Source organism: Malaclemys terrapin, chromosome 6, assembly GCF_027887155.1.
Source record: "Malaclemys terrapin pileata isolate rMalTer1 chromosome 6, rMalTer1.hap1, whole genome shotgun sequence".
Lineage (NCBI taxonomy): Eukaryota > Metazoa > Chordata > Testudines > Emydidae > Malaclemys > Malaclemys terrapin.
This window is the reverse complement of record NC_071510.1, coordinates 116,501,838-116,528,307: the sequence shown is the minus strand read 5'-3', so window position 1 is coordinate 116,528,307 and position 26,470 is coordinate 116,501,838. Positions and strand designations below refer to the sequence as shown.

Sequence of the window (26,470 nt, the reverse complement as noted above, 5' to 3'; positions counted from 1 at the left end):
AACAAAATAGTGGGCCAATTTTACTCCCACAAACAGAGTTCATCTGAAGAGGAGCATTCTTTCTCTGAAGGACTGCTTTAAATTCCAGTCGGGTATCCATAGGAACTTTGACTAGGGAAGCTACTTGCAAGGTGCCCTGAATTAGGCTATCTTGTGGTGACCTAGCCTGTTTCGAGGACAGAGTCAAGGAGAAAAGATGCCTCATCTTTTTAGTAGTACCTTTCATCTCAAAGCACTTTTTAACCTCAGGCCCTGTGTAGCAGGGTGGACACCCGCTCCTGCCCTGAGGGGTTGGAAAAGCCCTGCAGAGGGCTGGGGCAGGGCAAGGTAAAACCCTGGCTGATTGGGGGAAGTGGCTGCAGCTGGGCCACACCCTAATCAGAGGTCAGATGGCCTGTATAAAGAGGCTGGGAGCCAGGAGCCCAAAGAGTCTCTCTCTGCCTTCAGAGAGAGACGGGCCTGGCTGCAGGGAGCTAGACAGGGTACCTGTAGTGGAGCAGGGCTGGGGAAAGGCTGAGGAAGTGGGGAGCTCCAGCCTGGATAGCCCCAGACTGTGGCCTGGTAATAGGCCAAGTGATACTGGGGGTTGCAGAGGGCAGCCTAGGGCTAGACCAAGGCAGCAGGTCCAAACCCGACCTTGCTGATGATGAGTGGCCTATATTGCCGTCTGCCCCAGGGAGTGGGGGCTAGTTGGTCACTGGCAGTGGCCTAGTGCTGAGGCAAAGTGGGGATAGTGGGTGGGGGTTCCCCAGGGAGGGGAGACTCAGACCTAGGGTGTGTGGGTATTACCAAGGGGCAGCACCCAGAGCAAGGGGCACCGGTGTCCTGGGAGGGACACGGGAGCCAGTGCAGAGGACAGGGCGAATCACCGGCCTGCAGAGGGTGCTCCAGGGGCTGGTGAGCTAATTCCCTGGACAACCAGCAGGAGGCACCACAGGGGTGAGTCCGGATATTTACACCCTGATCCTGAAGTGATTTCAGAAGTGATCCTGGGCCTCATTCTGCTGCAAGAGATCCGTGTAGAATACTGGCTGCCGCTGTAGAATGCGGGAGAGTCATGGAAGAGTTGTGGTGCAGATGGGGTTGGATAAGAGCTATGTGGTCAGGAGCAAGCAGTAGAGGTGGATGCAGATGGCAGGAGTGGGAAGAAGAGTCAGATGTGTGTGCTCCCAGCTGAAGTTATGATCACTTTGAGAGTTGATATCTACAGAGCAATTTAAAAATCCTGCATTTCCTTACAATTGCTCTCCTTTGTCCTATGTTTTAATTTCACTGCATTGCTCCAATATAGCTTCTCGTGACCTGGGGATATTTGATCTGTCAAATGATGTTATGTACAGATGGTCCAAAGCAGCTATTTAAACTTTAAGAAGATAAGAAACAGAGGAGAGAATAAATAAAGGGTTCAAATTCTGCCCTCAGTTACTCTATTGTAAATATGGAGTAACTCCAGTGGGTACTCTGAATTTACCCCAGTCTAACACCGTTAAACTGTGGTGCATTTGCTTAAATGTAGCTTTTTTAAAAAATTCACACGTTTTGCAAGTTAACACTGAAAAATGCAAGGGAAATGTTTTTAAAAGATCCGAATATATGAGATGACAAGCCCACCTTTTAACTACATGCACTTGAGAGTCTGCCCAGTCTCAATGTTGACAGGGGTTGGGCAGTTGGTGACAGCTGTTATCTTTTTTGGGTCAGTAGGAACACATTCTTTATTCAAACATACAAAGAGAAGACACTTTGCATTAGGAAAAGCTGCCATTTCTTTGAGTTAAAAATGTATCCTCTTGTCGTAAGATCAGCTGTCGTTTCTCAGAAGGTATTTCTAGAAATATTGAGGTCATCCCAACATGCAGCTCTCTAAAGTAGCTGTTCCTGCTGGCAAGCACTCAATTAGACTCTAAGGTTCCTTTGTAGACTCATTACAGAGATTCTCTGACATTTTCTATAGTAAATGCATCCTCCTGTGTACCTTAAGGAGGAAGCCCCATTTACCAGTATCCAGACTGAGACCCAACATTCTAAGCCACAGTAGAATCCCCAGGAAAGGCACATCTTTGACTGACCTTTCAAGAAACTCTTTGGAAGATGCCAAAGTACTGTTCTCTTAGATCCAGAGTGATAATTTTGGTGTCACATTTAGGGCTGGTCCACACTAACCCCCCAGTTCGAACTAAGATATACAACTTCAGCTATGTGAATAATGTAGCTCAAGTCGAAGTATCTTAGTTCGAACTACAAGGTACTTACCGTGGGTCCACACGCAGCAGGCAGGCTCCCCTGTCGACTCCGTGTCCTCCTCTCACGGAGCAGGAGTACCGATGTCGACGGCGAGCACTTCCGGGATCGATTTATTGCGTCTAGACAAGACGCGATAAATCGATCCCAGAAGATCGATTGCTTATTGCCAAACCCGAAGGTAAGTATAGACGTACCCTTAGTGGTGAACTGCAAAAGAAACATTACAATTGAGTTAAACCCAGCTTTTTCCTTTGAGTGACCCCACCAGCAAGACAGCCAGGTGCACTCAGCATAAACTAACCATTTAAAAAATCTTTTCTCTCTATAAAATGTCTTGGGTATCCCTGGTACCTAGATGTCATAGCATATGACGTTACATATACCAGATATCTGCATGAGAAGCCACGGTATTTGTTTTTAAAAAGTTAGTTGATGATAGGCCTGATCCTGAAACGATTATTAATTTAACTGGCCCCACTTACATCAATGAGATTATTAGCAAATAAACAGAACTGCACATTTGGGTCCATATTTCTGTGCTGAATGTCCTCCACAGCATTATTAGTGGGGACATTGGCACAGAAATCTGGGCTAAACTCCATTTCATTCTTTCTTTGACTCTCTGCAAAGGCCAACTGCAATGTCAACATCAAGAACAAAGACTTATTACTTAGATTACTAGCCTAGTGGATAGGAGGAAGCAGCAGACATGATATATCTTGATTTTTGGTAAGACTTTTGACACAATCCCATGTGACATTCTCATAAACAAACTAGGAGAATGTGGTCTAGATTAAAGTATTATAAGGTGGGTGCAAAACTATACTCAAAGAATAGTTATCAATGACTCTCTGTCAAACTGGGGAGCTTTATCTAGCAGGGTGCTGCAGGGGTCTGTACTGGGTTGGGCACTATTCGATATATTAATTAATGGTTTGCATAATGGAGTGGAAAGTATGCTTTTAAAATTTACAGATGACACCAACCTGGGAGGAGTTGCTAGCACTTTGTAGAACAGGAGAAGAGTTTAAAATGACCTTGACAAATTGGATAATTGGTCTGAAATCAAACAAGATGAAATTCAGTAAAGATAAGTGCAAAGTAGGCCCCTTAGGAAGGAAAAATCAAATGCACGGCTACAAAATGGAGAATAACTGGCTAGGCAGTAGTACTGCTGAAAACAATCTGGGGGAGCTAATTATCCCTGGTTAGGGCTCAGATGGAGTACTGAATGCCACATTTTAAGAAAGATGTGGACAAACTGGAGAGAGTCCAGAGGAAGGCAACAAAAATGATAAAAGATATAGAAAACTCAACCTATGAGGAAATGAAAACAAATAAACTGGGCATGTTTAATATTGAGGAAAGTAAACTGAGCGGGGGACCTGATAACAGTTTTCAAATATTTTAAGATGTGTTATAAAGAGGATGTTGATTAATTGTTATCCATGTCCACTAAGGGTAGGACATGAAGTAATGGGCTTAATCTGCAGCAAGGCAGATTTAGGTTAGATATTGGGAAAAGCTTTCCAACTATAGGAGCAGTTAAGTGCTGGAATAGACTTCCAAGGGAGGTTGTGGAATTCCCTTCACTGGAGGTTTTTAAGAACACGTTAGACAAACACCTGTCAGGGATTATCTAGGTCAGTGGTTCTCAGCCTGATTGTTGCCCAATCAGCACACAGCTGTGGTCCATGTGATATCCTCAGGGCCATCCAGGTAGTATAGATGTTTAAAACATATAGGGAGCTGCATATGTGGCCCACAATGGTAAATAGCACTGGGTGGGCTGGACTAGATGACCTCAAGGTCCCTTCCAGCCCTACATTTCTATGAATAAAATTTTCTTTCCTTTATTCCTAAGAACTCTTAGATTGCTAAAACAACTTAGATTTTAAGCTTTTTTATTATTATTATTTATTATTATTTTATTATGCATTTGTACAGTTTCTAGCATGCTTGGAGGGGTCCTAGGTAGAGCTGGCTAGAAAACAATTCTGTTTTGTGAATAAAATTTAGCTTTTGGAATTTGGAGTTCTGACTGGGGGGAAGGGGAATGAGGGAAAGAGACCTTCAGAAATGTTTCAGTACAAAAACAGAGAAAAAGAGATTTCTTTAGGGCAGTCTCCTGGGATGCAATAAACCCAGGCTCAAGTCCCTGGTCTGCCTTGATTCTGAGCAGGGACTTAAACCTAGGTGTTCTAGATCCCAGGAGATGTGTTATATATATGAGAGAAAGACACACAGAATAGCTGGGTGGCTATGGCACATATATGAATGAGAGAGAGACCAAGACTAAGACCAAAAATTCCAGTTTGTACTTGAGAAACATTCCCACAAAAAGTTCAAATAAACCTTTTGATTTCAACAGAAAAGAGAATAGCTGAAAATGTTTGGCTACGTTTTATTCCTGGGAACTACTGCAATATAAATAACAATACAGATGCTCTTAGCTTTTATTTTATTTTTTGTTTTATTCATGGGTCCCATCAATGACTTTCTATGCACATACTTATTCTTACGGTTTTTCATTGTAGTATCTAAGTCCTTCTCAGTTTACTACTATACAATGTATCAGCCAAAGAAACCATACATAGTATTAAGAGTAGTGTCTTCTTTAGTAAAAAGAAATCCTGCTCTAAAATTTGGGACATACATAAATTACCAAAAGTGTGTATATATAAACCTCTTCAGATATAGAACCAGCTACAAATGAAACTCCCTAGACAAAATAAAACACACACACTCAAACTCAACACATAAATAAGCATATCAGACAGTATCAAGCAATCGCTGTACCTTCCAGGCATCATCACTGAGCTGAAGGAAATGGATGAGCAGATACAAGGGTATCGAAGAAGGATTACAAACTTCAGGCCATATTCCACTTTCAGTCCCCAGACAAACCACTCACTGACTCCAGTCCAAACTCCTGAAGTGGAACAATGTAATCTGGATTATGACCCTTTTTTTGCATGAGAAAAGTAGAGAGCCCATAGTTTGCTTATAGGAAAACATGAACTGATAAATACATTGCACCCCTGGGGCTGGTAAATAGATTATATTTACTGCTAGCAAGGCAGTTCTTTCTGATTGACATGGTTTTATAACTGGTGTCCTAACTGCCTTCTTCCCAGCATGAGTCTCGTGTTACATTCATGGACCTAATGACGTGGATGTATGTTTTTTGCAGACTAGAAAAACTACAGCAATAAAGAAAAATGGGGGAAAGGGAAGCAACTCTGTTTTATAGTGGAAAACAAAGAGTCTCATACAAATAGAGGTCAGACTCCTTGAGTTATGTTTATATACAGAATAACTCATGGGTATCTATGAATTACAAGTCTAAAAATTCATTGAGGGTTTCTGGTAAAATCATAATAAACTATAGAAGCGAAGATTGAGTGGTTTATGATTTTGACAGACTCTGAAATGTATTTATGGCTTGCGAGCCACACAGCTCTCATTTTTTATTTGACTTTAATGCATGTATTAGACTAAGACAAAGAAGAAAAAAAGAATTAATAGATGAATATATTTTCCTTTTATCCCATTTTTGTTCTTCAATTCTCTTATATCCAGTTAAACGTCTTGTATCTTCTTGCTGTTTCCTTAACCAAGATGCAACCCTGATATAAGTGAGCGCACTTCCCTCTGACTTCGGAGGTAGCTACATTCACTAAATTTTCTCTCTGTGTTTTTCTCTCAACTCCAGTTAAAACAAAACCCCACAAATTGCTTTAATTAGAATTTACTCACCAATGTTCCCCTTAATAAAGGATTTTTTATATGAAAAACAAATCACAGGAGGCATTTCCTTTTTCTCTTTTATTATGTGTTCTTTCTGTTGTGGTATCACCTGGGAGCCCCAGTCATGGATCAAGTCCCCATTGTGACAGGCGCTGTACAAACACAACAAAAAGGTGGTATCACTCCCAAAATGCTTAAGGTCTAAGTATGTATACAGTGGTGTTGTAGCTGTATTGGTCCCAGGATATTAGAGAGATAAGGTGGGTGAGGCAATATCTTTTATTGCACCAGCTTCTGTTGGTGAGCATGACAAGCTTTCGAGGTTACACAGAGCTCTTCTTCAGGTCAGTTGAAGCTCAAAAGCTTGTCTTTCTCACAAACAGAAGTTGATCCAATACAAGATATTACCTTACCCACCTTCTTTCTCTACAGTCTAAGTATAAGACAAGAGACAGCAGGTGGATATGACAGATAGGGGTGCACTAGGAAACAATGAGACAGTATTAGTCAACAGGATAGGAAGTGGTCTCAGCACTCCAGCTGCCTAATTTAAGTCAAGTTTTAAAGCAATGCGAAAAAATTTGAAAGTAGCGCTTACTCACTATCTGTGGTGCCTCCTGCAAATGACGATGCATCCATTTGTAGTTCTGCTGACGTTGAGAAGTCCCTGAAAACTGACAGTGACTACAATCACGAGACCAAATTTGGAGATGAGCCTAAGCTACTGTATATTATATCTTCTTCTGATCCCCTCAGGGTGTGTTGCAGCAATTTAGAATCTGTTCGATTTCCTTGCTTTCTCAGTGTCTCACCTACATACCAATCTGTAATTTACATTCTCACCAATCTCCTCTGAATTTGACCCATTGAGTCTATACAAATGTAACAATGTCTATTTTACAACACCTTACACATCACCTACACAATGTCAACTGGTGCCTAAAGCATCAGCTTGAAAGTTGCATCTGCAGTGTTGCAGGGGCAAGGTCAAATTATGATCTGTGTGTGTGAAAACCAGTAACTTCTGGGGGGTGACTTTCGGGATGTTACTGATATACACACTGCATGGTCTGCAGTGTTAAACTCCTGTACATTCCTTGAACTGTCATTGCTGCTATAGCTAAGATACCACAAGGTGATAGGAGGGTAACCATTTATGTGTAAAGTGATTAGGCCAAAATCTGACATAAAACCCCAGCAGCCCAGGCAGAATTTGGCCCATGAAAGATAGCTGCATTGGTCAAAAGCTTTATCTTTATAATTTGCAAAGGTAAGTATAAAAGTAGTGGATTGCTTTCTTTGGGAGACTCATCCTTTGACGATAAGTGGGTCTAAATCTCTCCCAGCTCTCTGCAGTCAATTCAACTTATCTCATTATTATCTTGCACTCCCCTCTCCTCCCCCTTCATTTTGTTGGATCCGTCTGTTGGCTCTTACTTTGGGCTAGGGATGTCTTTCTATTTTTTGTTTGTACAGTGCCTAGCACAATAGAACTAGGGACACTAGGTGCTACCACAATACAAAGAATAATAATGATCGATTATTTAGTTAACCACAAAATAAAATAAAGGGATACAATAGCAGTTAGTTTTTGATAAAATATTATACGTGCAGGTAACAGAAACTATAACTGCAAACTACTAAGTGACCTGTTTGGAGTGGGGAGGGGGAGGGGTTGAGTGTCATCATGCCATGTTAAGATATTTACAAGGCCCAGAAACCCAATACTTTACTATTTGTGTATACGTGTTTACATTTAAAACCCTATTCCCAATGCCAAGTGGAATATACTCTAGCAAACTCATTATGATGGCAGGTAATAGGGTTCATTGTAGAATGGGCTATTTCACCCACTTTGATGTTTCCACTTTAAATAATCAGTTTATGTTAAGTACACAAATAACACCCATGGCAAGGTGCAGCATCCTTTGTGGCTGAGGAGATTCAGGACTCTGTTGTAATGGCTATAGAGGAGGGGATATTTGATGTAGGACTCTGGATATGGACCTTGTGGTTCTCACTTTTTAACTGCCAGGCTAGCACTGAATGCAGCCTATGCTGTCTAGAATCACCACACAGGGTCTCCCAAAGTCCTGGGTGAGACTTAGCTGGCATGGACGTTCAGTCAGATTTTCTGATTGACAAGAACAGTGACAGCAACTATTTTGAAACTCCTAATTTTAGCAATAAATTAACTGCTTCAGTGCTGCTGAATGTGTGAGTTGGATAAGGCAAAGCAGGGCTGCCTTGTGGACCTGTTGTGGCACCTTTGAGCCACTGATATTCTAACTGAGACAATCTTATGATGTTCTCCCACTGCACAGAGACAGCGGCAAGTGCCAGTCGGGAGGGGCTAATGATTTTGTTAGCTCTCCTTTTATAAGCCACAATAGAAATCCTGAAAGCTTCAAACATTGCCTGGGCTCTGAATATTAATATGTTCTTTATATATCTGCCATAGGCTTAAAATTGGGAAATAGCAAACTACACATGAAAACCCATCCACTCTTTGTCATTTGTTATTCACAAATGCACAGTGCATGTACCATATTGTGAACTATGCAAGCTTACTCTCACACACTTAAAACAACCAAACAAAACCAGCCACAAAATAGTGCATGGAGTTTTTTTAAATATGCACTGACTTTTAGGAACAAAAGCAATGGTAAAAATCAACAGCTCTAATAATAATAACATTGTACTAAGAACATCTTTCATCTTAGAAACTCAAAATGCTTTATATGTTTAATTAACAAAAGATTGCACCACTCTTCTAGGCAATAATACCCCTTTCCCCCAGTTTGTGTGTGTGTGTGTGTATACCTATGTATAATGTAGATAAACACCAATAGAGAGATTATGTGACTTGCTCAAGGTAACAAAGTGAGTCAATAGTACAGCTGTCAAATATCATAGAAGTCCAGTCAATTTACCTACCAATTAGACTAGTGGGTCTCAAACTTTTTTTTCACGGACCACTTGAAAATTGCTGAGGGTCTTGGCGGACTGCTTAATGATCTTTCCAAATGTTATTTGTGCCGTTAGCTAACTATTGTAAAGCATGTTGGATAAAAGTGCTATATAATAATAATTAATGTTTTTTTGTTCTACAAATAAAAGCACACAACACATATTTTAATATCAGTAGTCTTATCTTTCTAATGTGATGGATGTGCTCTCTCTTCCCTGCCACGGCAGCCCCCCAGCTTGGACTGGGAAGGAGGGAAGGTCTCTTGCTCTCTCTCCCACCGCAGCAGCTCCTGAGCTGGGGCTGGAAAGGAGGGGGGTCTCTCCCTGGCAGCCGCAGCCCTGGAGCTGGGGAAAGTCACTTGTTTCTCTAGCCGCCGTAGCCCTGCATGTCCCAAATTCCCCCTACCCCCCTTTCTCACCCCCCTCCCATCTACCCCTTATTCCCCGCCAAGGCCACCACCTCACCTTACATGTGCATCTTCTCCAGAGTCCAGGTACCTAATTAGTGGAGCTACGCCTGCATGGCTCCACTAATTAGGTGGGTGGCCCTTCATTCTCCCGTGTGCGGCTAACCAGGCATGCACCTTAGAGGGAACTATCTATGGACCACCTGAATGGAGCTTGCAGACCACTGGTGGTCCATGGACCACAATTTGAGAACCACTGCACTAGACAACACTGTATCACCTATGATATTAACTGCCCACAGGCTGCTGAATGTTCCTGCTGTATAGAGCAAAACATATGTTACATTGTAGGCTGTCTATTGTACTTGATATATCACTGTGAAGTGCTAGGGAGAGAAGGTCCAGTAGATCATTCTGAAATGCTAGTGGAAAAACTTGGAATTTCAAAGCAATGGAAATGTAACCTTACATAGACTAAAGAACAGAAGCTGGAGTGGAAAAAAAGGAGCCTTTGGTTCATTGATGCCACTTCCTAGACCAGAATTAAAAGATGGTTTCTAGTTACTTACAAGTAGGTGAAACACGTGAACATCTATTCTTGACTGCATTGCATAAGACTATCTGCTCATATAAATAGAAAAGCCTTACAAAATTATTCTTTAGAGCAGTCTCGTGGCTCGCCCTCATGTTGTTCCCCTTCTACAGATTTGAGTTGGGAAGTTATAAAAGATTCTTGTTCCTTATTCATTCAAAACACTGATACAGTGTTCCTAAAGTGAATTGAAAAATGATTTGTCACTGATATTTAGCAAGTAAATATTATTGCCTCTTACTGGAGGTAATGTGAGGTATATGGGAGCTCTGATTAAAAATTGAGGTTTGCTGGACTTGGGGTTAATTTATTTCTGACCATGAATCTGTGCTTTGGAATCAGTTTAGTTTAATTTATCACTATGACTACATAATTGGTGAAGGATTAAAATAAATACCTTATCTACAACTATACAATATCACATCTGTATTTTGGTAAGCATGACATGAAACTGACGCTAAGAAGCTTTCACAAAATTAAAGATTGTGGATGCTACTAGCTCTTTTTATACTATACTTTGGTAAATATGATATTTCTGTTCTCTGTTCAACAATCCTGTGTATTAAAGTAATGTACAGTATTGCATGTGGCCCAGTATGTACCTGTATCCCTTCCATTCTCCTGCCAGTGTTCTGGGAGATTAATTCTGTTTCATTTCTTCTGAAAAGAACAGAAGAAATAGGAAAAGTTAAAAAAAGGTAGAGAGAGGAGAAAAAAAGGAAGGAGAGAAGAACCTATTTTCTATTCTAATCATTTAGGGTTACCATATGTCCATATTTTACCAGACATGTCCAGGTTTTTGGTTCTTAAATTGCCGTCTTGGAGGAATTTTTAAATATCTAAAAACATCCGGGATTTTGCCATTATTATTTTTCCCCAAAGAAGAGTTGATCATTCAAGAAAGAGAGTGAATGTTGATCATTCAAGAAAGAGAGTGAATGTTGATCACTCCAGAGAGTTCCCGCTTTCCCCCCTAGCTCCCAGTGCTGGGAGGGAGGGGGCAGAAGGGAGAATGTGGCGTGCTCAGGGGAGGAGACGGGGCCGGGGAGGGGATTTGGGGAAGGGGTCCAATGGGACAGGGAGGGGGCAGAGTTGGGGTGGGAACTTTCGGGAAGGGGTTGGAATGGGGGCAGGGAAATGGTGGAGTTGGGGCCAGGCCGGTGACCCCCGTGGAGTCTCCTCTTTTTTTGAATGTTCAAATATGGTAACCCTATTCTAATCTATCATTGGGGTATATGATTGCCTACCAAGAGTTCATTAAAAAGAAGCATCTGCCCCATGTAGTTCTTCTTTCTCTCTCCCTCTTGTGAGGAGGAAATAGTCTGTGGATTAAAAAAGCTTCCGCTGCTGTGTGTGTTTTTATTAAAGAATGCCTCGCACTTGGAGTGAAAAGTGGTGAGATGTGTGGTGGTGGTTCTGAGATGCTGCAGGAGGTCATTCCATCCTTCGATGGCCCCTCAGAAAGATCTGAGTCCTGCATAAATGAGCTTTGCTCTTCCAGCAGAGCATTCTCTTATACCAGAGAAGAGCCATGGTTCTTGATCAGAACATCTAGCCCAGTATCCTGTCTTCTGACATTGTCCAGTGCCAGATGCTTTAGAGGGAATGAACATAATAGGGCACTTTCGAGTGATCCATCCCCTGTCATCTGCTTCCAGGTTCTGGCAGTTGGAGGTTTAGGAACACCCATAGCATGGGGTTGCATTCCTGATCATCTTAACTAATAGCCATTGATGAACTTATCTAATTCTTTTTGAACCCAGTTATACTTTTGGTTTTCAGAACATCCCATGGCAATGAGTTTCACAGGTTAACTGTGCCTTGTGTGAAGAAGTACTTCCTTATGTTTGTCTTAAACTTGCTGCCTATTAATTTCATTGAGTGACCTGTAGTTCTTGTTATGTGATGGGGTAAAAAAACACTTCCCTATTCACTTTCTCCACACCATTCATGATTTTACAGTCCTCTACCATATTCCCCCTTAGTCATCTCTTTTCTAAACCAAACAGCCCCAGTTTTTTATATCCCTCCTCATATGGAAGCTGTTCCATACTTCTAATCCTTTTAGTTGCCCTTCTCTGTACTTTTCCCAATGAGATGGGATGAACAAAGTATTCAAGGTGTGGGTGTACCATGGATTGATATAGTGGAATTATAATATTTTGTGTTTTAGTATCTGTGTCTTTCCTAATGGTTCCTAGCATTCTGTTAGCTTTTTTGACTGCAACTGCACATTGAGTAAATCTTTTCAGGGAACTATCCACAATGACTCCAAGACCTTTCTTGAGTTGTAACAGCAAACGTAGACACTGTCCACTTGTATGTATAGTTGGGATTATTTTTTCCAATGTGCATTACTTTGCACATATCAACATAGAATCTCATCTGCTATTTTGTCATCCAGTCACCCCATTTAGTGAGATCCCTTTGTAACTCTTCACATTCAGCTTTAGACTTAACAATCTTGAGTAATTTTGTATCATCTCCAGTTTTTACCACTTCACTGTTTACCCTGTTTTCCAAATAATTTATGAATATGTTGAATATCACAGGTCCAAGTACATATCCTTAGGGGACCACTCTATTTACCTCTCTCCATCGTGAAAAATGAGCATTTATTCCTACCCTTTGTTTCCTATCTTTTAAACAGTTACTGATCCATAAGAAGGCCTTCCCTTTTATCCCATGACTGCTTAGTTTGTTTAAGGGCCTATGGTGAAGGACCCTGTCAAAGACTTTCTGAAAGTCCAAGTACACTATATCCACTGGATTACCCGGGTCCACATGCTTGTTGACAGCCTCTAAGAATTCTAATAGCTGGTGAGGCATGATTGCCCTTACAAAAGCTATGCTGACTCCTCCCCAACATATCATATTTATCTGTGTCTCAGATAATTGGGTTCTTTCCTATAGTTTTGATCAATTTGCCTGGTAGTGAAGTTAGGCTTACCAGCCTGTAAGTGTCAGAATCAGCGCTGGAGCCTTTTTAAAAAATTGGGATTACGTTAGCTACCCCAGTTCTGGGCCTTGTTCTTTTAGGTATCCCTGATCATTAAGCACCCTGACTGAGCTGTGGGGGAGGTAGAGAAGAAACTGGGAAAAGGACAAGGACAGGCTAGAGGGGTGTAACACATCTCGAGGTGCCCGGGATAGTGAGTCATCATGTTACCCCTCATTTTAGTGAGAGAGAGAGAGAAAGAGACTTGCTGGTGCTAAACTGGGTGTCAGCTCCCTGACACCACCAGCCAATTAGTCACCCAAATAATCTCCTCATGGCTCTGCCAGCTCTTACTTTGCCTTGCAGGTTAACATCTGGTGTACCCCAGTCTCCAAGCTTCTCTGAAGCATCCATCTGTAATGTCCAGCTCCTATCACTGGACACTCACAGTAATTTGTGAGTCCCGAGAGAACAGCGTACACACAGCTTGATTGGTACAACTCCAGATCATGGATATATATGGCTATAATGAAGCAATCCTACATTTATTATCAGAGACTAAGATTTAAGAAATAATGAGTAAGGATACAGAAATGGTTACACATATAATGAAAAAACATAAAATGCTGTCCTAGGTCTACACTTATTAATGGTTACCTCTCCTATTTAATAAAGTAGATTTTGTCCCAAGAGTTCAGTCTTTGACAGAGCTTCTGGTTTTCATTCATAACCAGGATCCAAGTTTTCATGAACCACCCATACCATTCAAAGGATTTCCTCCATGATTGGATAACAAAGTGCTTTACGTGTCCCCTAGTTATAGTCCAGTAAACCTTTGAAGAGCCCTTCCATTGTTTGTTCTCCCGTGTGCTGACCCCAGTGTTGACATCCATCCTCATGGTGACTTGGAATGCAAATGTAGCTCCTATTGTGTTTGGCTTACAATGCTTAGTTTACATCAAAGATAGGAGTAGGTGAATAGACATGCTTTTGTCTGGCAGAAAACCTGTTTATTACCTTTCCCTTGTTACATGGTTTAAAATATATTTTAGTAGGTACACATAACTTACACAAAAACAACGAGGAGTCCTTGTGGCACCTTAGAGACTAACAAATTTATTTGGGCATAAGCTTTCGTTGACTATAACCCACTTCAACTCCTCGTTGTTTTTGCTGATACAGACTAACACGGCTACCCCTCTATAACTTACACACCATCTATAGATACATCTCACAATGCTTATGATGACTAGTGTTTCACTGTGGCTTTCTTCAATCCCTTAATGACATTATCTGGGGATAAATTATATCAAAGTGTCATGTTAGATGTAGTGAGTTTATCAGGTCTGATAGGAGTTGCTGTTATGGTGAGAGATTCTGAGGGTTTCAAGCGTCCTGGGCAGAAGAGTCTATAACTCCTACATAATATTCCCCTCGGAACCTGCAGAGGAACATAGGATTCCTGAGTCACAACATTACTTCCTTTGTTGCACAAGTTGAAGGTATGTAGTAAGTGAGGCAGGAGATTGCAGGAAGAGTAAGGATGGACTCATGGCTAAGGCAATTAAATGCCACCCTGGAGAATTGGATTCGATCTCTGCCTGCCACAGATTTCCTATGTGGTTTTGGATAAGTCACTTAAGCAAAACTTTTCACAGGTGGCCACAGTGTTCTTCATTTTATGGGTAGCCAACTTGAGACCCTGAGGTCTAATTTGCAGAAGTGCTGAGCACTCACAACTGCAATAGACCATCCGTGAGAGCTGAGTTTTAAACATGTAAAGTGCTATATAGTGCTGTGTACTCTGAAAAAATCAGATCACAAGTTGGGCAATCAAAATTATTGGACACTTTTGACCTTTAATTTCTTGGTATTGCAGCTCCACGTCTGTGAAATGGGGATACTCGCCCCTCACTTCACAGGGATGTTATGAAAATTAATTCATTAATTTGAAATGCACAGAAATTATAGTGAGGGGTGCCGTAGAAAAGCCCAGGAGGAAATTTGTAAGGTCTGGGTCTTAATAATATGCAGTAAATAAGCCTGCAGTGGAATTTTGGTAGTGGTTTAGAGACAATCCACTATGTCAATGTGGGCAGCCACAAGTTATGACACACACATTGTTGAGAACTGCAACTGAGGTCTTTGTGCCTTGAACATCCTTGATAAGAACACTGTGGCTTGTCTTGACCAGATTGCGTATGCTGAATAAATAATAAAAAGGCACAGGGCCACATGTTGAACAATGAGGGGAAAACAAAATACTGAATAACAGCTAATAAAGTGAGTCACATCCATTCTGTGCACTAAAAGAAGCAGGAGACCTGTGGTCATTTAATTAAATACAGAATCATAATGTATAAGCACAAGGAGTCAAATTATTTCTGTTATTTTCTAACTTTTGAGTGCTCGATTTTCGCAACGTGAACAGTCTTTTCATGTCAGTTGTTCTCCCCCCACCCCTTTAATGGATTTGGATACATTATAAATCAGACATTGGAAATGGTTGCTTGAGAAATACAATTGCATTTTCTGTTCAAACGAGAAGTCATGGATGCTACCTAGGAATGAATGTAATCTGGCTTCCTAGCAACTATGAATATTCAAAATAGTGAACATTGTTCCCCTGTGAAAGCTGATGAACTGTATGTGAATTGTTTTTTCTGTGACAGGGAGCTCATTAGAAATTTGATGTTATTAGCAGTTTTCCTCAAATTGCAAATCTCCATCATACCAGTATTATGGTAATGATGAAATTAAATTAAATTAGCATATCGTATACCATACTGCAAAAGTGGGAATACATTATAGTAATACAAGGCAACAGATAATTGCTATCTTAATAAGAATTTGTCTTCAGCAAAGATAATTCAGATTGTTTCTTCTTTCAATCATCATGGACAAAATTCATTCTTATTAGTGAAATCTTCATATTTTGTAAATCCAGTCACAAGTTCCACTTGGTTATATGAAACTGTTTTCTCAAGCCTAAATATACTTCATTTTGCACTGATAGTCAGGGTACTTGTCTAAAAGCTACCTACCTGCATATTAATGTGCACGTCACGTTTGTGCATGCTTTTGGCACCTGATCCATTGAATGAGCTTTGGATCAGGCCCCTGGTTACTCAAGGTGCTTATTGTGTATATTTCACACAAATCTTACATACTTTCCGTACTGGGTTCTCAAGCTTCCTTTTTTTCAAAAATCATATGAGTGTTAAACAGTATTCACTAAAATTAAATGTTTTCCCTAGTATTTGATTGATTTTTTTAAACTGAGGGTTTGGGGAAATAATTTGATTTGCAGATATGTTTTCTATTTCTGTCTAATATTTTCCAGGTCTAGTGAAATTATTGGGTTGCTAAATTTACATTCACATCCACTCACTACTTGTTTTGGTTTTTATCTCTCCCCTTGCAGTTCCTCCATGGTTTTTAAATCACCCTTCAAACCTCTATGCCTATGAAAGTATGGACATTGAGTTTGAATGTGCTGTCTCTGGTAAGCCTGTCCCTACCGTGGATTGGATCAAGAATGGAGAAGTGGTCATTCCTAGTGATTATTTTCAGATAGTGGTAATTATCTGACTTTTGTCATTGCAAATTCACTATTTGACTTAAAGTATGTTTTTATTTCTGATTTGTTCATTCTTTTCATAACCAGTGTTTTAACTAGTTTAGCAGAAGCAGGAAACATCTCAGCAAAACAGATCAAATCTCTCTTGCCTCCTGGTGGACAAAGGGGATATGGCACCAGAGTGCTCTATTACAGTCTGACCCAAAGCCCATTGAAGTCTTCCCACTGATTCCACTGGGATTTGGATCAGGCCCTTACTCTTTCGTTCAACAGTGGTTTAGATTTTTGTTAAGGATCTCCTCAAGCACAGAACATTGACCATAACTTCATGTCACATTTTCAATTAAATTGTTATTATTTATCACCTGTTATTGATAAAGTGCTATCAGCGTCACGTATGATGCTTTACTACAGACAAAAAATGATGAATCCAAGCTCTGAAGAAATTACACTTTCAGACATAAGTTAGTAAGGGATGACAAAGGGAAGGAAGTGAATGTGGGAGGATGAAGAATACAACAGTGGTCAATCATCAACTGTGCTTATTGTTAAATGCACACCTTCTTTAGTCTGTTCTTTTAAAAATAGATATGTTTAAATTTGAAGATAGCGGATCAACAATTACAATGGAGGTTAGTGATACTTCACACATCTGCATGAGCAAAGGGGTAACACCTTTCTAGCTAGAGAAAACAGGCTGTGAGCCACAATGCAACAATGGGGATAAACTCGGACAAAGGGGAAACAGGGCTTAATATCCTCAAGCCTCTGTTTTAAGGATACACTACTGTACACATTTTAAGTAATCATAAGTGAGAAAGGTAGATATCTTAAAAGGGAGCTAACAAATGCCATCTGGAATTCACAGTCGTGTGCAGATCTTGCAGCTTCTTAGCATTTTCTTTCCCTGTGTAATTTCATTCGGAGTTAAAAGTGAAATAGGTATTTCTGCCACAGATATGACATTCAGCTGGCATCCCTCCCTACATTTTTTTCAAATCTGTTTTAGAACATATTTGCAGAACTTGATCTTTCAGTGACGATCCATCAGTTTCTTCAAATGCAAAGTATTTTCACCACAGTTAAATTAATAATGATAATGGTCATTTGACACGTATACAATTTTGTCGCCAAAGCACATAATTGATAGTGTGATATGTCACATTCCCATCTTTTATTACACAAATAGCATTATATGTGAGGCATTAAAAGTTAAACATCAATGGTGGAATTTCAAAAGCATTGGCCTAATTACTCTCATGAAAGTCAACGAGAGTTTTATCATTGATTTCAATGGGAGCAGAGTTGAGACCCTGCAGAATGCTTTGGAAAATCCCGTCCCTAATATGTCTATCTTTTGTTACAGCATGATAAAAATATCCACAGGCCATGAGATAATATTTTTCTTTTGATGACTTTGGCATAAGAAGGTTAGCATGTCTCATTCATATAGATCAGATTGCAATATTTAGTGCCAATTTCCTAGTGAATGCACATTCTAATCAATAAAATGGACTACGTTCCTGTAAGTTAAACATCTTCCAATGAATAAAGGTTGGTTTTTACCATATTTTTCTTGTGGAGAAGATTTACTCAGTTATATGGAATCACAAGTTCGTGTTACTTTATGAAGCATCACTGTTTGTTATGAGGAGGATCCGACAGCAATAAATGTACTTGCCAAAGAATGGCAAGTCCCTTTATTATTATTATAATGGGGAGGGGAATTATCCTTTCAATTTTTATTTCCTGAAGAAATATTTATAGCAAGGGAATCTCTCTTGCAGCCTTTTCTTATGCAAATAATTGTCCCTTAGAAGCCAACATTTGCCACGTCACTTAATTCTGCTTGTGCTAGCAGCAGCTAAAACTGAAATCCTGCGCACCAGCAACACACATTGAGTAACTCTTCTGTTGCTGCAGGTCTTTGGGTCTCATGTCATGATGTAGGATCTGACCTTCAGAATGCTGTTTGTACACAAGGTACAAAAGTTGGAAGTTCTTTTATATCTCCCCTGCTGCAAAGAGCCAACACAAAGCCCTATTCGCCACTCAAGTCCCACTCTAGCTTTTAATATGGGGTTAACTGTAGCATAGGGTGTTGGGCTGGCCCTCCTCTGTATCCGAGTGAATAAGGGCACAAGCACCATCCTTGTAACAGAGTGGTGCAAAGAGAACAAAAGCATTCCAATGAACATGCATTTTATTACAATCCACTGGAGTCAAAGACAATATGAATGGAGGCTGAGGTTTCCTAATACTCTCTGCTCTTGTTTCACAAACAAAATATTGTTGAAACTCGTTAGCAAGTGATGTTCAGTTTGACAGTTTTGTCTAATTATTTCCCTCTCCTTCCCCTCTCCCCTCTTTGTCTCTCTAGGGTGGCAGCAACTTGCGGATTCTGGGCCTCGTAAAGTCAGATGAAGGTTTTTACCAGTGTGTAGCTGAAAATGATGCTGGAAATGCACAGACCAGTGCACAGCTAATCATCCCTGAGCCAGGTAAGATACAAAGGACACAGAGAATCATATCAGCGATTAATACAATTAGCATAAATCCTAGTTGGGCACCTACTATTCCCCCCTTCTCCCCCCCCCCGCCTTCATTCTCAGGCATGTTAAAAAATATTTAGCTAGCTGGATGGCTTGACTTATAACAGTGTGTTCCTTCTTAGCACTAGGGGAGACGCAGGTCTGTCTTGGTGTAACCTTGAGACTCTCTGTCACTGGGACAATTACAGATGCTAGGTGCATCCCAGAAGTGACACTGGAGGTCAGAATCTCAGCATGAAAAATCAAAGACGGTGTCTTCACTTTCAACCACTGGGTTCATCTTGCTGAAATATGAGAAGAGGCTGGGGATTATAAAGGGCCAGGGGGAGAGTGTGTGTGTGTGTGTGGGGGGGGAGATGGAAGAAACAGTCCATATGGAGTGGAGAATAAAATACTGTATGGCTCCACATTGAACACTCAGAATATTTGTCATAGGGGAAAAGGTAGGTAAAATTTAGCACTGTGATGGCGGGGGTAGCAAAGAGTCCTGATTGAAAGGCTGGTGTCTCCTATACATCAAGAGAACAAAGGTGTGTTTCTGTGGCACAGAAATGAATAGTTTCACAAGAATTATAAACTGTCCTTTCTTGTGACAATACTGGTGGGGTTTGTTTCTTTATGGAATATTAAACCGTAAATACATAAAAACGATGTATTCATTTTAAACCAGATAAGGTAAAACATTTATAAATGCCTTTAAGGTGCTTTCTGTGTTTTATAGGATAGTCGTTTACTTGAAGTGGGTTCTGCTGTATTTGTTAATTATGTAGAATTGTGGAATATTCAGAACTATAGGCTACATCTACACTTGGAGCTAGGTTTCCCAGCCCAGTAGAAATACTTGTGCTAGCTCTCACTAAAAATAGCAGTGTAGCTGTGGTAGTATGACAAGTGATGAGGAGTGTCATGGGCTAGACGCCTCCAGTACAAACCCACCTGGACCCCATAGGTACATATTTGGGGTGGCTGCCCATGCGGTCATAACTATGCATGCTGGCTTGATGAGAGCTAGCACAGGTATGTCTTTGCGAGCTGGGAATCACCACCCTAGCTTGTAGCGTAGATGCAGTCATAGTTCGTTCACACCCTGACCTGGACTGGAAAAAGTAGAAAATTGGTAGTTCATAGTTGTTGATAGATTTTAAAACCAGAAGGGACCATTTTGATCATCTTGTTTGACCTGTTTTCTAGCCCATGCTATAGAATTTGTTTTGAAAAGTGTGCACAGAATTATTTTTAAATTGTTAAGCTTTACTTAAACTCTGCCATTATTTGAAAAACCAGCATTCTCCAATAATGGCCAATAACTGCAGTAACACGCCCACCCACTGTAGTGCTTTGGACCAGTAATATGGAACACTCTAATAACATTGTAATGTGTTGTTAAAGACCATTGATTTCCTGAAAGGCTTTGATGCTGCAAGCCTTTGTCCTGTGGGCAGTAATATGCCAGGTAGTTGCACTGCAATGCAAATGCAAGCGGTAACTCCAGGTGGGCACAACCAAGGTTAACTGCTAGGTCCAATGCTCCTCACTGAGTAGCTGTAAGTCTCCAGTCCCTGGCATAGCATTTCCCTTACAACAAGTACACACGGTAAACAGAAAAGGGAACAGGACCAATGTCCTTTCTCTATGTTTGTTCCTGAGTACAGAATGAATGACTGCCTGAGCTCAAATTTTAAACCTCTTAGCAGTTTGTCACTCCCATTCCCTCTCCCTTGCTATCCAATCCCTCCTTCATTCACTCATTCTTTCTCCGACCAACCCATGTCCAAAATGAAACACCAACAGCATCTGGGGAAGGCATGGGTCACTTCCCAGCCCGCACCCCGAGCCAGGTTCCTTGTGCAATAATTCCCCACTGTGAACTGTGCCTGCTACCAGGGGATGCAGCTACAGAATGACATTGCTTAATGGGAACCCTGGACAGCGGCATGATTTTCATCCTCATTGTGCTAATGAGACGCTTCACTGTGCAACTCGACTCTTAGACCTGACTCATGCTATTAATAGACTGGATGTCTGCACAGCAGGATCAGACTACCCTTGTGCTCCCTGTATGGCTCGTCACTTTTTACTTGGCCTTTATGCGCTCAGCACTGTACACCCGCACAGTGCAGAATCAAGCCAGATGAGTATTTCTCTCCTTCTGTGCAGAGTCACCAATGGCTAGAAAAGGTGCTACCTTTCCTTTGGGGGAAACATGAACATAAGAAGGTGCTTAAAGAAAAAAACCTTGGCACAGTAACTATACATAGCACATAACCCCACTGATATTTAAGATGGGCAGCTGGGATCAGAATGATATAACGGTACCTAAAAATAAGTTCATCCCGATTAAACATCATAATGGGGGGAAAAGAGGGTTTTTTGTGGGGGGAAGGGTTTGATTTTTTTTTAAAGCTGAATCTTGCATTTAGCTCATGCTTCTGGAATATATTTAGACAGGTGCAACCTTGGAGAAAAGGGGCCATCGTGAACTGTAATGTAGTTTTATTTCTCAATAGGACCAGTCTAAAGGAAATGGGATAATTCATTACTGTTTCCACCTAGATGTTCAAATGCTGTCAGTAAATTCTGTACTTTTGGTGAGTGTTTATTGTGTTTGGCATTGGATTAGAATGAAAGTAAAAGAAAATGAAGACAAAATCCTAAAGAGCTACGGGATACTATTGTAACTGTCTCCATTTCCCTTTATAAATGATGGATTACTTTTTCCTGGCTATTTAATCAGATCTTCAAACAATGCCACTCCAATTCCTCTGAGATGTTGAGAAGGCCAGCATGCACAGATGGCAGAGAAGCCAGCTATAAATACAAATTAAGTGCTGGGGCCGACCATGGTGGGAAGTACATAGCCCTCTCTGTTTAAATTTAGTCAATATACGGTCACCATATCTTTCACACTCAGTATGAGCTCTGCACTGCACAGCTGTTCAGTTTTGGCCTGTCCACAGGCCTCAAACTAAGGGTTACCCCTAGCAACCATGACAATGCTTCTTGCTAAGGCATAGACAATGACCTGTTAAATCCAGTATTCTCGGTTGGTGAGTATTTACGAGAGCCTAATGAAGTTTCAATATAGTCTTTTATTAAATAGTTATATACCCCTTTTTGTAACCATTAATTTTGAGGGAACAGTGTCCAAGCCATGTAAAAGAGCTAACAGAGTTTTCTTTTTCTGATAGCCAGGGTCAGGCTTATCAAAAAGCCCTTTAGATAAATTAATACTCTTTTTATTCCCTAAAGTAACATTATGGGGAAAATAAATAGCTGACCATTTTTCCTCCATGAGATTTGTAAAATCATGGGTACTGGCATTTTAGTTAGTTGCTAATATCCTTGGCCAGCCTATGAACTTAAAATTAGGAGTGTCATCTATTCAATGGCTGATACATAGTCTATTGGAGATATCCAGTATAGTGTCTAGTAGGGGGTAAATCAGAAAAGCTTATGATTCTTTTCTGTCTCTAGTTACTATGATCCTACTCTGATACCAAATCTTGCTGTTGTCATTACACAAACATGCAGCTTGTTCATCTGATTCTGACCTGACTGAACAGCAGTTACTCCTGGTTTCCAGGAATAACACCACCCATGTCCACGATAAAACCGGTGTGAGATCTGATTCAGACCCATAAATTATATTCAGTGTAAATACTATGGTATGCTGAGTTGAAACTAGACAACACTGAAATGAGTAATGCAAGATAATGGGTAGTGAGTTTACACAGATTATAACCTTTACTTCTAGAATTCCAGATGGGTTATAAGATGTTAAATGCTATTTAAATATATATTGGTTAGACATTGGGGAGCAAGGGCGCCTCCTGGGAAAATTAACTGAAATTATAGCTTTTAGCTGAGATTATAGTTATGGAGGCATTGTATTTAACATTAAGTTATGAACTGTATGAGATAGAAATATGATATATGCATAGTCTATAATGCATGGATTACTCAACAAATTGAAGTCTAGGACTTTGGGAAAATAAATTTTGGTTTAGGGTTCTTTTTCTTTCATTTCATCATCTTTGAAATACATATTGGAGAAATTGCTCTTCTTTCCATAATGAAGGCTGCAATCATTGTCCTGTTATAACCATCCCCTTTGCATCCCTTAAAAAAAAAACAATAAAAAAATCTTTGTTTCCAAAATGTTGAACTCTATCATCTTCTGCAGCTCAGCTGCCCTGCGTTCTTCAGCCTCCTCCTATGCTCCAAGGCTAACCTGTTTTGTTCCTGCTCCCAGTAAAGAAGGGCCATCCCTGTGGACCTTCTGTAATCTGTAGGATCTGCTGCTAGAGGTTTGCTAGAATAAAGTCCCCTGTATGTTCTTCATAAAGAGAACAGGATGGTTAATAGTGAAGTTTTTGTTAGTGAATTATTTATTTTTAGAACTTAAAAAACATTATTTGTACATTTAAAAAATGAAACATGATGGACGTGCATAACTGCAGATATGATGGACATGATCCCAGAGGACAATTCTCCCCAAAGAACTTGCAAACAATTATTTTCATACTTTCACTCAGATTGATCCTTCAAATAGCTTGGCGGGGGAGAGGAGGAAGCAGTGGGAGGAGAATTATTTACTCCATAGTGTGCAAGAACAGATAAAGAAACTAGCCAATATAATCCTGAAATAATCAACTCACATAAATGGATAATTGTCAACCGTGTTTCTTTAATAAATTCCTCGCTAGCCAAATTTTAATTTAAGGATATACACTTGACCATGGATGCATGAGAATATTATTTACCATTGGGCGCTGCAGACATTATGAGAAGTTGCTAACTTGAAAACAGAAAGATAAAGAAAATCATCTGTTACATAAAATAACTAGACAACAGGAAAGTATATGGGCTATTTATGTTACAGAGGGAGGATATACTGTACTCTAAATATTTTAATAATCAGTTATTGTGTGTCCATTCACTGCTACAGGAAATGGGAGAGGCAGTTTCAAACTACAGACTATGGAGAGTTGAGGGTTATAAAGAAAACTTTTGGCAAGCTTTACTTCAATTTCACAATTTCAGATTTTTATATCTGAAATGTTGTAACCATGGAGGTCCTAACCCAAAACGGGATCATGGGGGCAGGGGGGTTGCAAAGCTTGTAGGGGCATCCCAAGATTGCCACCCTCACTTCTGTGCTGGGCTCTGAAAGCAATACCCTCCAAGCTTCCTGCAGTTAGAGGAGGTTACTGGAGGCAGAGGTGAATAGGATCTCCCCCATGCTGCTGGGAGTGCCCCAGCCAGGGGCTCCTAGCTGCTAGTCCATGCCAGAGACAGATTAAGGCAGGGACCCCTGCCAATTTGCCCCTACCCCCAGGAAAAATGGGTGCCCCAGCCCTGGAAGAAGCCCCAGGGCAGAAGCTCCTACTGGATCACCCCAAGCCCTGGGAGGTGCCACCAGGGGAGGAAGCCCAGAGTCAGGGCTGCCCCAGTTGGAACAGCGGAGGAAGTCTGTTGCCCGATCTTTAGATTGTGTATTAATTATGTTGATTACTTAAGAATCCTCAGTTATTATGTTGAGGGTTGACAGGTTCTTGTCCCAAGGTCAGGCCCAGTATTATTTCAATTATAATATAGTTGAGAACCCCGATGTGCACAGTTGCAACACTCACACTATCGGAACTCTTTTATATTTACAAATATAGTTTATTTAGCACAGTCACAAACACCTCAACTCAGTAAAGTAGATAGAGATACTACAGAATGTACATCTGCACATCCATATACTCACACCATCCCTTGTGGAACAACCTGAAATGTTAGCCCTCATCACCATCACCTTCCCCGTCATCACCAGTGGCCATCATTCTGGCACCTCCCAAGGGCTACATCTCTTTTTCCTACCGCCCCTAGGTTGGGATGCCACTTTTATAATATGTTATGCTGACACCGCTATGTTCTTTGCATATTCAGTAGGGGATTTTCCCCCTTTTCCTTATTTGTATTTCCTCACCTTACTAATGTTGGACTGTCTTTTTTCTATAGATTACTATATCAATGATTTCAACTTATTATCGTAAACATCAATTAGTTACCATGGCCTTTTTGTGGTTAGGTATCACTTTTGTTATTTCTGTCTCAAATGGTTATTTTGGTTCTTTCCAACTTCCATGTTGTGGTGTACCTGTTAAGTTTCATAGGGTATGAACTTAGGAAGCCCCCTATGCCAACGTACTTCAACACATCCTTTATGTTAAAGGTCACAGCCATATATGGATCTTATGCTTATGCTCATCACCATCTATCTAGGTGAAAGGTCCTAATCATGTATGCCAACTTTGCATTAGTTCAACATACAGGATGTGGTCTGTAAGTCCCTTGCGTTACAGCCAAAATATAGTCTAATATAAACCTATACACCTATTCTAATAAAACAAATAATTAAGCCCATAAGAAAATAAGAAACATATAAGAAAAGATACATAGGCAAGCAAGCGGGCTAGCCTTAGATATATCTCGTGTACATGTTGTGTACGTCAGTTCATTGCCAGGACACTTCTGTAGTTGACTTATGTACCTGTGGTCAGAACGTCACCTTAAATTCGATTTTCATCTCCCCAAATACTTGGGGTTTTCCATTGGGCCATTTATCTGTTCAAAGTTCATAGGCCTCGAGCCTTATGCTAACCTGCTGAAGCTAATGTCTGACAAGATAGAGACCTGTAGGTTTCTTGCATTACTGCTGAATATAATGCAAAGCAGAATATAATGCAAAGCAGTGAATATAATAAAGGCAAGCTGGCCCGCTGGGCTACAAATCCCCAGCAGGAGTGGCAGGAGGCAGAAGCCCCGAGCCTGGGCTGCCCCCACCCCAGCTGCAGCCACCAGGAGTGGAAGCCCCTGGGAGGCTATACAACCCTCATTTCTGCACTGCCTCTGGAGGTGGGTCTGATCTTCCCACCAAGAGTGGCTGTGCAAGGAAAGGACAACTCCTGTCCCTCCGCAGCATGGCCAGACTAGGAGCTAGGAGCCCTGGGACCCCAGCAGCAAGGGAGATTAGATCTCATAGGGGAGGGTTGATTTCATGGTCCATGACACATTTTTCATGGCTGTTAAATTGGTAGGGCCCTACCCTACCCATGCGCTAGGTTGCAGTGTCTGGAGTGGGAAGCCAGGCCCAGCCCTGTGGGGCAGAAGCTGCCACTCTCAAGCTGTCCCCTACCCCCGTCACTGGGCCTTCCCTCCTAACTAGTCCAGGTTTAGTGTTGCAGTGCTGGGGCAGATGGTGCGGCTGCAGTTGGTTGTTGCCCCCTTGGCAATTTAGTATAGGGTACTGTGACATCCTGACACCCCAGTATTCACCGCTGCCATGTAATTAGGATATGCCTTATACAAAGTATGCCTTGTGAGGTGCCTAAAAGTCTTGATCTGCTAGACGGTAATATCTAGTTGGATTGTAGGTGCTGTCGTCATATG

The 26,470-nt window shown here is 40.9% G+C and overlaps 1 protein-coding gene across 1 annotated transcript in view; it reads left to right on the top strand.

Annotated features, from left to right (window-relative positions):
* The window catches only part of DCC (DCC netrin 1 receptor), a 943,937-nt gene that overhangs the window by 556,941 nt on the left and 360,526 nt on the right, over nucleotides 1-26,470 (top strand). Inside the window, exons 6-7 of the mRNA XM_054032598.1 lie at nucleotides 16,326-16,480; nucleotides 18,862-18,982. Coding sequence (XP_053888573.1) covers nucleotides 16,326-16,480; nucleotides 18,862-18,982 — 276 coding nt within the window. The remainder of the gene's footprint in view (nucleotides 1-16,325; nucleotides 16,481-18,861; nucleotides 18,983-26,470) is intronic.